The sequence below is a fragment of the Pyricularia grisea genome (assembly GCF_004355905.1).
Source record: "Pyricularia grisea strain NI907 chromosome Unknown Pyricularia_grisea_NI907_Scaffold_4, whole genome shotgun sequence".
NCBI lineage: Eukaryota > Fungi > Ascomycota > Sordariomycetes > Magnaporthales > Pyriculariaceae > Pyricularia > Pyricularia grisea.
The window spans coordinates 2425290-2439286 of NW_022156718.1; the positions used below are offsets into that span (position 1 = coordinate 2425290).

Here is a 13997-nt window from a genome sequence, read left to right on the forward strand (position 1 = left end):
GAGATATTGAGTTAAACACATTGCGAGAGAGAGAGAGATCATAGGCAAAATGTCCCTTTTTAGCCTGCCCCGTCCGGGGACAACAACCACTACCCCGCAAGCTCCCATCGCGGCACCTTCAGAGGCCGATTTCACCAAAACATTCGGTCAGCTTCTCCCACCCGCCAGCTTCCTCACCACTCCACAGGGAACAGCAGCGTTTTATGACCTCCCACCATCGACCACTCCCTCCGCATCATCACCACCACCGGATCGCGTCCTGCTCATCCACGGAGTCCAAACCCCCGCCTTGGGCATGTTCCCCCTGGCCCGGGCGCTGCAGACCTCATTCCCCGGCAAGCACCTTGCTCTGGTCGACCTCTGGGGCCACGGGCTGAGCGAGACGCCCGTGCAGCCGCACGAGCCGGCGCTCTTCCACGGCCTCATCGACGCCGTGCTCGACCGCCTCGGCTGGCCGTCCGCCCACATCGTCGGCTACTCGTTCGGCGGCGCCCTGGCCGTCGGGTACGTCAACTCGCGGCCCGCCCGGGTGCAGAGCCTTGCCCTGGTCGCACCGGCCGGCCTGATCCCATCCGCGGGCGTCGGCGACGGCGTGGCAGCGCTGCGCGGGGACGACGCCGCCGCCGCCTGGGCCTGGACGCTCGACTTCCTCGAGGGCGGGGAGCTGGTCGTGCCGCCGGACTGGAGGGAGCGGGTGGCGCGGGGCGAGGTCGTCGCGCCCGCGATCAAGGAGTGGCAGATGCGCGAGCACGCCGGGCACAAGGCGGCCGTGGTGGCCATTGTGCGCGACGGTCGGATCATGGACGACGACGAGGCGTTTGTGAGGGCGGCCAAGAGTGGCGTGCCTGCCGTTGGGGTCGTCGGGGAGCTGGACGGGGTTTGCAGCGGGGACCAGCTGCGGGCTGTGGGTTTTGCTGATGTTGTTGTCGTCCCCGAGGCCGGTCACGGAGTGGTGCGTGACAATGCGGCAGAGGTTGCAGCGGCGATTGGTGCATTTTGGAAGGGGTTGTCTTCGAAAACGTCATAGTGGGGGTTGGAAGAAAGTTAAGAAGGGGGCTCGGATATCGTAGATTGTTTTAGACCCAATCAATTTACAGTATTAGAATATAGAAAGATCAAGGTACGCCTCATGATTAGGTCTGTTGATGCGATTCGTTTGTGCAGCGCCGGGAAGAAAAGAATCCGTCGAGAAACTGACTGAAGCTCATGGAACGGATACGGTCCATACACACAGTGAACAAGTCTCGCCCAAATTAAAAGGATTTTAACTGTGTACTGCCCACTAGGGGTGGTCTTTGGGTCAAGGGTGATTTCATCCCTTGCTGCTTGCAAGAAAGAAACCTACGTCCATATTAGCACCTGAATAAAAGGGAAAAAAGGAAAAAAAAAGGAAAAAAAGGAAAAGAAGAAAAAAAGCCTTTTGAGAAGTGACTGACCAGTGCAAACTTTGGATAGTTTGGAGATGTATCACGTTTACGCGGCATATCCTGAAAATTCCTGTATCAACAGGGTGGCAAAGGAAGGTAGTCCTAAGAAGGTTCTTCGGCCAAGTTGCCCCGGCCGATACCGCCCAAAATTTATTCCATAGTAAACCGTCGCCTCAGATTTAGGTTTCGTCTTGTTGCCTTCCATCTCATGTATTGGAGGCAGTGTATTGGCCGAGTCATTAGAAGCCCGCCTCTTCTCCGGGACCTGGGGACATTGAATGAATTCACTGCCGCCCACAGGAGGGAATTAAACTTGATCCGAGGCACGGTGTAGCTATACCCGCCTACCTAGTGCCACAGATCATCTTGCTCTCACTGACAACCACTTCAGTAAAGTATCTTGTCATGAACTACACGCTAAATGTTATGCTTGATCTCATGAGATAAGACGACGCATTCGAGAAAACTCACAACCATGGCTGACTGTCAAAGGAAAGGAAGGGGGAAAAGAGTATACCAACATACGCTCGCTTCAAATTACAAATATACTGACTCAAAGGACAGGTTTGGACCCCAGTTACTCCATAGAATGACCAAAACTCTAGCTCCTTAGGCCAACTTGACATCCCTCCCAGACCCAGAAAACCCATCCCAAGTAGGGTCGTCTGATCCATTGGGTCGGCTTCCGCGGGAGTAACCAAGCTCGACACCTTCAATTTGAGCCACGGGCTGCACCACCACCACCTCGGCCCCGAAGCCGGACGAGTGCCACGTCTCCATCATCTCGGGCAGCTGCGCAAAGAATTCCGGATGATGCCGCCGCATCATGTGCAGTGCCGATCCTGACACCTGATCCACCGAGTGGCTGTGTCGAATGTCTTGTGGGAACTCGGGGATGTTGCTGTTTGTCTGTAGATTGGTGATTTCAATCTCAACAGCTTCCCCGTTTTCTGTCTTCTTTTCTTGACCTTCAGACCCGCGGAGGAGATACCTCTTCACGTCATCTGGGTACTGCCCCATCCCCATGAGCAAGAGGTCGTAGTGCATCAACGATGCCCTACAGTGCCATGAGCCTCCCGACTTGGCGCGGTTATAAAGCCCCGTAAGCGCCGCGATGGCCCCCATGCAACCGGTGCCGTAGTCTGAGATAGGGAACGGAGGTACAACGGGCTCGTCGAGTCCGAGGAAGCGGCCTTGCTCCCATGCCAGACCGGTGACCTTTCGTTATAATATCGTTAGCATACAGTCCATTTTTAGGGGCCATTATTGCTCAATATAGCAACTTAGACCCATGGCTCGCGAAAGCAATGAACTTACACAATCCGCTATCTGCTGCCACCCAGGTCGGCTCGACCACTCCCCTACATGCCCGAAGCAGCTTTCGCTGACGTAGACGTAGCCCCTACCGCGCTGCTCGGCCATTTTTGCCACCATCTGAGGCCCGTACCCCAACCTCTCGATAGCGCCGGGCCGAAACCCCTCGATGATAACATCGGCGTCGGCCAGCAGTTCCTCAAACCTTTTCCTCCCCTCGGCCGATTTGAGGTTCAGCTCGGCAGTTCTTTTGCCCATGTTGCCGTCGAGCTGGAAAAATGGGACGTCGCTGAGATGCGGACAGTTGATCTTGAGCACGTCGGCCCCATATTCGGCTAGGATTCGGCCAATGGTCGGCGCGGCGATTATGCGGCTGACGTCGAGCACCTTGATTCCCGCCAGTGGCCGTCTTTGTAACGCGTCGCTGACGTGAGGGTTTGTGGTCGGGAGGAAAGGTGCGGGTGGCGTCGTTGTCTCGAGGGCGTCGATGCTCCAGGGGGGTAAGTTGGAGTTTGCCTTGCCCTGTGACAAAGGCGGGAAAGGGACCAGCGTCAGTTACTGGGGTTTCTTTCTCATTCTCCCTTTCTTCTGGTTATTTCCACTCACATGTGCGGTCTTGAGGAATTCCTCGTGCTTCAACGCCTGGACGCCGGCTTGGCGATTTAGTCTATTTAGAAACTCAAGCTCGCCGACGGTGTAGCGGCTGACGCGAGACTCGATCTCTTCCACGATGGCTTCGTGGCCCTTTTCCGTCAAATCGGGACGCCATGCCTCAAGCCCCAGCATCCGCAGAGTCGAAGATGCCTCGAGGGAGCCGTGGATGTGGTAGTATTCGCCGGGATTCTTTGTGCTGTAGAGGTTTGCCGACATGCGCCGGTAGAGGTCCGATTGTGCCTCGAGAAGATCGGTAGCTATTTATCCATGTAAGCGGCATGTTCGGGTTTTCTCTCCTTTTCCATACCTCCTTGATCTTGGAAGCAGAATGACGGCCTTCACGTTGGATAGGTAGGTAGGTACCTTTGAGAAACTGAGTAGCCCCCTTTTCCGACTTGCTGAACCCTCCAATCGATGTCAGATATGCCTGGAACAGGAACGCAGTGGTCCTTTCTAAATCAATCTTTATCCGTGACGCTCCATTCTCGGTTTTCCTTTCCGCTGCTTGGTTTGCAAAACTATTCTGAGTTGTATCTGCCGGTGCCGTCCGTCTCAGCTCCGCAATGGCCAGACCAATGCTCGCCTCGACCGCCTTCAACGCAGCCCCAAGCTCCGTCTCCTTGAACGGAATGGGAAAATATGGCAAGTCGCTGGCCGAAACAAACTCCACGTCTCTTGCCTTTGCCGCGATCTCTTCCGGGACAGGGGCCAGCTGCAACAGGCGCTCGAGAACATTTCCTGCCTCCTTGACGCTCGAGTACCCCAGCGATGTTCTCCCCGAAGAGCCATTTAACTGATTGCAAACTTTTTCACTGGAGTTGTCCCAATGGCGAGTGTCGGCATGTCCCGTCAAGGGCCCGTGTGTAACAAACCGCATTTTCCCCCCTTTTTTATGCAGAAAAAAAAAACGTGGGTTTGTCTTCTTGTGTAACTCTGGGGAAGTTTTTGGAGGGAGGCTGAAATTTCGTCCGGTCCCTGGGCTAAGCGGCGGCTAGGTACCTAAGAGTAGGTATCTTTCAAGCAGGAGCTTGGGCCCGAACCTTGAAGAATTCAGGTTTTTCCTGACGCGGGCCAGACAAGATGTCTATTGCAGATGGGGAAATGTGTTGGAAGAAAAGAGGGGGAAAAGATAGTACAAAGTATGAAAGAGATGCAACTTCTTATTGAGATCAGATCGAGAGAGAGAAAGAAAATAAACTTTGGAGGAAGTCAGGTTTTAATTAATATCCGACTTTTCCTTTACCGACCGCACTTCTCTAGAGTTGGCCAACTCTTGAACCAAGGAAACAAATTGCAGATGACTGATAGACTCACTCGGGGTTCGGGAACTGCCCCCTGAACCTACTCGACTCTTACTCCCGCAGGTTCATGGGAATGGGTTTTTTTTCCTCTTTGGCATTGCTTGCGGCTTTGAGCCCGCCCTAATTGTGGAGGTAAATGTTTCGGAAGAAGTCAAAAAGCGCTTGTTTGGTTTGTCGGGCCTTGGAAAAAAAAAGTAGGAAAAAAAAGCGTGGGATCGATTCGGGTGCGGGATCGGAATCGACGCCACCTCTTTGCCGTGGTCCTTTGGGCTAAAGATTTTAAAGTTTCCCTGATTTGTGGCACTTGTTTAGCCTCGTTCCGTCATCTAAAAATTCTGCTTGCTTCCTTTTAATATTTTTTCCAGGTACCACACTTGAATTCTTTTCGAGTCGCGTCTGTCCTCCGAGGCAAGCATTGTGAGCATGCGCTTGATTTTTTTTTCGTCAAACTGATCATGCCCAGCAACTGTGGGTAACCAAAAAAAAAAAATGAATATACACAGTCATAATTCTCCATATTGTAGTCTTGGTTAACTTCTAATAAACCTTCAATTATATCTACTGTGGGTGACGCGTATCAGGACACTAGCCGTCGGGCGGCTCGAGGCATGAACCCCGGTGGCGGGCGCTATCCGTCGATCCCGCTGCGGATCAACACGCGACAAGGCGGACTAAGCCATGCGCGCCTCTTGCAAGCGTCCGAAGGCTGAAAGAATAAGGCAACTGCGAATGGGATTTGCAATCTAAAAATACATGGCCACTAGCTTCGTTTCACCAACCATGTCTGTTTGCCTGCCGCTCTAGGTAATGTATCTGTCCCGACAATGCAGCACTTAGCCTTCTTCACCTCACCGCAGGTGAGTAACTTGTTTAACCGGTCGGGAGCCCGCGTGGACGCCATGCGATAGCCATCTGTCTTTTTTTTTTAATAAAAAAAAACGTGCAAAGGGCGGCTTGTCAAACTGCCGCAAACAGACACCGAAAGTAGAAAACCAGCAACTCCTTTACTCAAGCCGCAAACGTGCAGTGGCTTGCACCGGGTATGGGACAAGGCTGCATTGGTTCTTGGCGATGAGCTTGTCGAGTTCTAAAAAAGAAACAGGGTATATGCCATGATGACGATTCTGAAATTTATTGATGTGCAAGCCGGAAGTGCATGATGCCACTCAGTCGTGACACTGTTTTCATGTCCTCGGAACCCGCCCCTTACTCAACCAACTTACCTACTAAGACCGTTGGTCAGGGTCACTTAGCCGCTTCCTCTCGTCAGCCAGTTCGTCCTGCCGAAGAGCCAGGCACAGTAAGACTCGTCGGTAGGGGTCTTCCAATCGTCACTTTAGTATTAAAGAAGCTGTATGTCTAAAGGAATTGTTGGGTTGACGATTGAAGCGTTTGTCCTACATGAAAGACTCTTTTGGCCGAAGACAAAACTTAAAAGTGTCATTGTATCTCCATATTCAAACATTCCAAGGTATTCTATGGGGTAATTTGGCAGAAAAGTGAATTTTGTGGTTCTTAAACCGCCGGTCTCATCTTCTTGATAGAACTAACAGAGGACTCTCATGGCAATCACAAGAACAAGATGAATGACATCAAAGACTTACGTCTAGAATATTTGGAGAATTGCGAAATTCAAGGCACGTTCTCCTGCTCACACCATTTTGGGTTTGATAACAAAAACAATTTATCTCATGACCCTTGACCATATAATGGTTCGATGTCCATTCTTGTTCGTGATTCCTCCGATCATACTCTCTTCGTCTCACCATTAGGGTTTTCTTCTGGCCAGAGCTCGGCATAGAGAAATTTACTCTATCTTGATTGCACCCACTTTTGTGATTCAACTGGAGCTTTTCTTTTTGTTAACAGAGCAAACAAAAGGCTTTGGAAGGCTCCAAATGTCTTTCTAATTCCATCTCAACTGGTACGCAGAATGTTATTGATTCCCTCAAGACTAAGAGAACAGTTAACATCGAGGGCATTTCATTTTTGAAATCACAGCCCCTATAAATCCGTCGATATATTCCAGTGGCTGGTCAGGCTGCAGGTGCGTCCCAGGATGATTGAGTTTATAGGTCTCTCTACATGTAAAAGCTGTCCTTTTAACGAATGTACGTTTCTTTTTTATCCTTTAATGAGATGTTCCCCACGTTCATGACTGATATTATTCAACGCCATTAAAATATACCAACAACCAAGATCACAACAACCGCTAGCTTCGTAACCATGTGCATATTGTGGATCGGGGTCTGGGTCTACGACTGCGGCCACAAACCAAAGTGGGCTTGGGAATAATGTCCAGACCACTCCGTTGATCCCAGGACCGGAGAACAAATTATGTGCGTTGCAAACTCCACCGAGGAATATCCCATCCCCGGAGTTTGCAACATCTATGAAAAGAGTTGCAGAGCGGCGATGCATATCAAAGTCGGCTTCATGTGTTGCGTTTGCAAGAAAATGCATGCGGAGCCGGGAGATTCCGTTTGGTCTGAGTGTGAGCACACACCTTGTTCGAAGTATTACCTTCCTATGGTGGATTGCTGTGTTTTCAGTGCCGTTGGACATGCATCGAAACCGGCTCGCATGGTGGCGTCTGAAAGATGTCAGCACTCTTCATGCGACAATTGGAAATTTTACTGGCGGAAAAAAGTAAGCCATCACTGAGCATTGGACGATCTGAAATACATAGGCCTTTCTTGTGTATCTGGAGTGATGCTGCTGGGGCTGTCCAATATCAATTTCGAATTGGCTACTTGCCTTGATACAAGACGCTTTTAAAGACGTTAATAAAGCCCAGGGAACACATTAGGGATTAATGGGCTTTTTGATAGCCAGACCTGACAGCTTTTTATGTACTTTTCGATTTGCACATTGATCAAGATTCGTGTGACAAATGATTGAAGTCAATCCGTCTGCCCATTTAATCACAGAGTCCGATGGTGAAAAGTTATTAAACTTGTGCGACGAACCATCTCGGCTTTTTATCCGACAAGTCAAGAACTACTCAATACGTTGACCATTGCAGGAAAGCTGGAAATCCCTGGGTTTTAAAGCAGCGGATTAGACAGCATAGGTTCGTGTCTCAAACCCCATGAGACGTGACTGAAAAGAATATAAGATTCACCGTTTACGCCCAGTCATTCAAAGTCCTTATGACAGGATTGTCCATGTGAGAAGTGCCTTTGTAGACCCTCATCGCTTCTGGTATCATCATTAGCTGGTCTCAAAGTGACTCAACTGGCTCGGTTAGAATAAAGCTGTGCCAAAGAGAAGCCTTATCCCTACAAGATCTATTGAGAGTGGTTCAGAATACCACTCGGCAAATGCCAGGCAGACGATTTAGAACAGGTTGTGAGAACTGACTTTGTGGAGTAATTGTTTCTATTGTCGAGATCATATCAAACTAGATACCTACAGTGAAATTGATATACACAATACTAACCAACCTTCCAGACTGCCTGGATAGTCCGGATACCACTATCGAAGTTCTGAAATGAATCCACGAAAGCCTTGGCATTATCAGACTAGGCAGACTAGAAACATCTACTAAAGCTTTACCATCGAACACCAAAAGTCAATCCCGCCTCATCGAAATGGTCCTAAAGATCTACACCCACCATATGGCCTGCGATCAGCGCCCCATCATGGCCACGCACCCAGGCACCGACCAGCCCACCAAAATCATGGTGGACCCTTACGCCCAGCCCATCCACTGCAACCCACAGACCTGCCCCGGCGACCGCGATGCCGAGCCGCTGTGCAGATGGCACACGTGCTGCCGCGTGCGGGAGCGCGTGCTCGGCTGCCCCAAGGGTCACCAGGCCCAAGTGAACAGTAGCCGCCTCCCGCACTCCCGCATGGTCAACCACGACTGCGCCATGGTGCACGAGGTGCACATCTACGAGCGGTCCACCGAGCGCTGCCCTCTATTCCCCTCAACCGATACAACCGCTGCCCACAACACATCCGCCTCTCCCTTCGCCGCCGCCACGATCCCACCCTGGCCGTCCATCCCCACCTCAGCCGAGACCGAAGACATGCTGAAGAGGTGGCGGACGGCGCCGCGCGAGACGCTGACGTTTGTGGCGGCGCGGCGGGCCCTCTTCCGCGCCGGCCGGGACCTGCACGCCGCGAAGCGGATGGTGGCTGAGCGGACGCGGGACGACGACGAGGCGTGCCGGAGCGGGTCCGTGGAGCGGCAGGTCCTCGCCAGGGAGATGCTGGCGGACGCGCGGGAGCACCTCAGGGTGGTCAGGGGCCTATGGCGGCTGTGGGCGCTGCAGGTGTTTATGGAGGAGCAGGTCGAGGGCGATCAGTGCGTCGTGCTGGACGACTGGTTCGAGCCGCTCCGGAGGGAATTTAAAGCCCTGGATAAAAAGGTGCTGCTGCCGCTGCGCTGATCGCAAATTCGCAACGTGTGGCGGACAAAGGGTGGTGACGCCTGCTGGTAGGTGAAGTTTGTGCCCGGCTAGGGTTCTGTCATGTCGGAAGAGCTGGTCGAATAATTTACGTGAATTTCTCACATGTGAAGCCCGAATGTATGCATATCTACCTAAGGTAAAGTAGCTAGCCTTTTTTGTTCACGTCGGTCTAAGGTTTGTATGTTACAAGTATCGGCATGGTGGAACAAAATGCAACCAAAAATGCAATCGGCCGGAAAGGGACAATTCGATCGGCATATCGTAACTGTGGCTACAAGCTCGTGACGTGGTTATTACGAGGACGAAACTATTCACGCGCCCAGTAGTAGGTTGGAGTGAGTGCAGTGGACTGTGAAAGCGACGGAGTTGCCTGATCGGGAATCCCGTTAATTTCCGCATCAGGCATGAGTCAGCTCTTGTACCTTTCCTGGTCAAATCGCTAATAAGATACAAGAAGGGGGCGCTCAGCATCAGCTGATATCCCAGACACAGGAAGCACCTCCAAGATCGGCCAAGAGTGAAGCGGGAAAACAGGGCAATTAATTGTTGGGGTAAGCACCAACACAGTCCAAACTCTAGAACTACAGCAGGGCCGATTACCACACCACTAGCCAAGAAAAAGATTAAACATAGGTACCTATCTTTTTGACACATAGTCAATAAATCCTCTTATCATTGAAGGATGCTCCCCTTGGCGCCTTTATATCTGACAACTGGCAAAAAAGAATCACGCCGCGGGCCCCCATCAAATTCTACACTGGCGCCCCCATGAGGCAGCCTTGACAGCTTACCCCGCCCAAAGACGCGGCGCCTGACCGGTTCCCGAAACGGTTCTTTTTTTAGGGAGGTATGGTAGCCAAACGGAAAGCCGGAAACTCATCTTTCATTTGTCGCCCTCGAGAAACAGCTTTTTTCTTTGCAGCCCAAGGATAAAAAAGTACTCTTTCTTTTTCTTTTTTTTTTCTTTTTGGAAAACCAGGCAGTTAGCCCGGGTGTCAAAAGTGACCACGGGATGACGCCTCATTTACATCATTCGTCCGGCCGTCGGCGCGACCAAACGCAGCCCCGTCGCCCTATTTTCTTGTCTACTTAGGTAGGTAGGTACCAACAGTATAGTGATATCTACCTTTCGTGTGCTATCTCTGACAAGATACCTATCTATATAGGTTTTGTTGTCTTTGGTTTTGGTACTCTTCCTCCTTAAGAGTTATGTACCTTAGCTTGCCTTAGCCTCCATTTCTTGGCTCTGCACATAACAGATGCTGACGGACTAACATCGAAACTAGCGCCCCACCCTCCCCAATCCACACCCTGCAAGCTGTATACTCCGCATCAAACCCCTGAGCTATCAGAGCTCAATCCCTTACACCACCAAGACCCCTTGGAGCAGAGCTCTGTGCTGGCTTGCAGTCTTCTCTTGACCAATTAGGACGATTAACTCCATTTGAGCTGTCTTGTTTACTTGGGTGTCGTGACACATTCTTTTAGTTTTCTTGCAAGGCTTGTACAGTGTCGATAGTAAACAATTTACAATGCGTGGTTTTCGCCTATCGCCTCATTCTGCCTCGAATCCCCCCCGCTTGTGACTAGGACGACCGATCAAATGAACTGAAAACGGGGCTTTAGTTGCCTATTGCCTCGGTATTCTCCGCCTCTTATCATTCGTGGGGGGTAATTGGGAGGATTTCGATGAGAGGAACGATCGAATATAAAAAGAGGCTTGCTCGACCTCTCCAATCCATCTCTCCTTGCTACTCTTTCAGAACACAGCCAGATATCTGCAAGACTCAAGAACCTCAAGACCAATTCATACACATCCCTTAATAACCCCAAATCCACAACAAGACACAATCAGTCAAAATGTCTCCCGCCACCTGTGGTTGCAACTCCTGCTCCTGCTCCAGCTGTGCCAGCTGCTCATGCTGTGGGGTATGTCACCTCCCCCGTTGTCCGACTTTACCCATGCTATACTTGGAGGAAGCTGACTTGATATGTCTTGTCCCGTTTTTACAGTCTTGCGGCAAATAAATTGCTCAACCTACAACCCAAGGTTGCTGCATAGATCGTCAAAGGGTTTGACGATGGCGTTTACGTTGGTTGTTGCGGGTTTAGAGGGCTGGTGATGGCGTTTGTGTTGAACTGGGGTCGGGTTGGTTGCTTTTGATGGTCATTAGACAGGCGTGGATGAGATGCATGTAGTTCGAATTATTGACATTGCTGCAATAAACCACACTCTTTTGGCATTACATCATGTTTCGACAAGTGAATAATTATCATATATAGATCATCATATCATCATACCCCACGTCTATGTGAATGTCATAACTAATCTACCATGTATATTGATCCCCCATTTATCCATCCATACCCCTCAAACTCGGCTGAGCAGCCAACTCAAAATCACTCATATTTATTCGGCGCCCAGTTCTGCAGCCACTCCCTCGCCCTGTCTCGGTCGCCCTTCTCCGCTTCCACCGCGGCGACACACCACTCGGGCCCCCACACCCCCTCGGCAGCTAACATCTCCGCAACCACAACATTTCTCTGGGTGGCCTCGTCAACGCAAAAGTGCATCGGGGCGCTCTTATCCGCAATTACCTCAGGAGTAACAAGCGGCTTGACAAGCGGCAGCGCTGCAGAAGCAGATGTCCCCAATGCCTCTTTCCCCGTGTTCGCCCGTCCCGTTCGGCACCACTCATTACTGCACCAAGAACGACCGCAACCCGTCATCAGCTGCGTGAGGTACCGCCGCTCCACGCGCCGGCGCAGCGCCTTTCCCTCGGGGTCGTGCATGGACACGTACAACGGCCCATAGCAGCTTTTGCAGAGGCCCATATCGTTATTCGGGTTGCCCGCCGCCGGACCCACTGTGCCCTTGGGCCCGACACCATGGAGCGTCCGACCGCACATGGAATTTCGACACCCAGACGGCGCGGCGCGGCCCTTCTTGTCCATCTCGTGGTGTCGTAAATGACTTGACATGTCGCGTAGCCTGACAATGGCGCCGCACAGGTCACAGTCTGCCGTGCGCGCTCCATCAGCCCGCTCGTGTGCCGTGAGTCCTGTGTAAGCAGCTTGTGCAACGTCGGAGGGATCGGTCGGGTCACCCTCTTGCGGTACCTCAAGATGGCAAAAACGGCAGAGGATAACCTTATCTGGACAATCTGTTACGCGATGACGGGACAAAGCGGGAACCGAGTCGAACTCGAGAGCTGCCGAACACGAGCAGCGGAGGGTGTTTGCTGGATGCATACGGTCGTTATGCTTTTGCTGTGCAAAAAGCCTATCACCGTATGATGAGCAGTGATCACAGTGCCAGTGCTCGCGAAGTTCGTCACGGCTGGCGACGAGCCCGCATTGAGCGCATTTCGGATTGCGGGCACATCGCAGGGTGTGCATAGTAAAACTTTGTTTCGGGATCCATTGTCCGCAATCCTTGCACTTTTGCATGTCGGCAGCATCTCCAGGAGCCACCTCATCAGCAGCCGCAGGTGGTACCTGCTTGGTGTCTGTTGCGTCCCAGGTGTTGACGCGGAGAGAGAACTTCTGCAGTCCAGCGCCAGGAGCTGCCTCATCTTTGAAGCCATAAACTGATATCATCAAGCCCTCCGCTTCATCTGCCTCATCATTACCAAAAGAGCCCGCTGGCATTTCCAGCCTAACAGGCTCGCGATTAGTATATGGCCCCATGCGGGCGGTCCAGTGTTGTAATTCCCTTGGGCGCTGGCGAAGGTGAGGAGTCTTGGGGCTAACGAAAATATCAAGGAAAAAACCAGGTTGTTCGGACATGGGTACAGCCTCGAGGACCAGCCCACGAGACTTGTCCCATGAGGAGAGATCGTAGTCAACATAATCGCCGTGTCGCACCTGTCCTTCGACCGCCTTCCATATGGTAATATCGCCACCTGGCGAACTCTTTTCTGCGCTGTCCGTCTCCCTCGAGCCATTCATGCCGTTACCGGCATCTTGCGCAGTTGCCGTTGGTATCCTCAACAGATCGAGTTCCAAGTCCGTGTCAATCACGCAGATTCCATCACCTTCAGGCTTGACACTCTCTACTGTGAACTCGTAGTCCTCTGTTGGACCTCTCTTGACATGTAATATCGTGCCTGTAGATAACGTCGTGTAACCTTGTCGAAGTTCCCTCTCGAGTAATGGTTCGAGAATCGCCGGGTCGTAGCTCGCGTAGTCGTGGACCGGTGCCAGGCCAACATAAACTCCCTTTGGGAGTTGATGTGCTGATATCCTCACATGATCCGAGCTTTTGCTTCTGCTTTCAGCCTCGCCACCATTGTTCGCTGTGCTGGGGGTATTTTCTTGCTCCGCCAACCCTAGTGACCGCAGCAGGAAAGGGCTCAGCGCAACCTGTCCCTCCTCGGCCGAGAACTCTCTGACGCCAGCATGAACAAACTTTCCATTCCTTTCATTGACCAAGCGGAACATCAATGGGTATGGAAGCTTTTGCTGCTCTGGCTGAGCAGCCGGGCCAAAGCTGTTGTATGGACTAGTGTATCTCGTAACGACCGGCGTGGAATACGAGTAAGCCGATGCGGCAGAAGCCGAAGCGGCGGCGGCATTGGCATCTAGAAGCTGTTGCAGCGCCGAGGAGGGAAGAATAATCTTGTCGCCTGTTGGCGTAGGGGCCGATCTATCAATCACGAATGTACCGGACCATTTGAGTTGAGGTGGGGTTGAGTCTGTCATTATTTGGATACTGTGCCGAGATGGAAGGACCGAAAGGAACACTTTTCATGTATTTCCCGATTACTTGCTGGTCGGTAACTATTGAAATGAGAAAATAAAAGCTTTTGACGTCTACGTTGCTGAATAAGTTGTAATTTCATGCTGATTTTCTTTGCGATTCTACTCGCGTCTGTTGC

The 13997-nt window shown here is 51.6% G+C and overlaps 4 protein-coding genes across 4 annotated transcripts; 2 read left to right on the forward strand and 2 right to left on the reverse strand.

Annotated features, from left to right (window-relative positions):
• Positions 1–49: 49 nt before the first annotated feature.
• PgNI_07421 (uncharacterized protein) lies at positions 50–1027 on the forward strand (the record flags this gene model as incomplete). Its single annotated transcript, XM_031127434.1, has 1 exon — positions 50–1027. One exon carries the CDS (start codon positions 50–52, stop codon positions 1025–1027), a length of 978 nt encoding a protein of 325 aa, XP_030980562.1.
• A 1009-nt stretch (positions 1028–2036) lies between these two features.
• PgNI_07422 (uncharacterized protein) lies at positions 2037–4272 on the reverse strand (the record flags this gene model as incomplete). Its single annotated transcript, XM_031127435.1, has 4 exons — positions 2037–2645; positions 2745–3263; positions 3348–3652; positions 3759–4272. 4 exons carry the CDS (start codon positions 4270–4272, stop codon positions 2037–2039), a joined length of 1947 nt encoding a protein of 648 aa, XP_030980563.1.
• A 4017-nt stretch (positions 4273–8289) lies between these two features.
• On the forward strand, positions 8290–9096 carry PgNI_07423 (uncharacterized protein; the record flags this gene model as incomplete). Its single annotated transcript, XM_031127436.1, has 1 exon — positions 8290–9096. The coding sequence occupies one exon, from the start codon at positions 8290–8292 to the stop codon at positions 9094–9096; it is 807 nt and encodes a 268-aa protein (XP_030980564.1).
• A 2421-nt stretch (positions 9097–11517) lies between these two features.
• PgNI_07424 (uncharacterized protein) lies at positions 11518–13821 on the reverse strand (the record flags this gene model as incomplete). Its single annotated transcript, XM_031127437.1, has 1 exon — positions 11518–13821. The coding sequence occupies one exon, from the start codon at positions 13819–13821 to the stop codon at positions 11518–11520; it is 2304 nt and encodes a 767-aa protein (XP_030980565.1).
• Between the last annotated feature and the right edge of the window lie 176 nt (positions 13822–13997).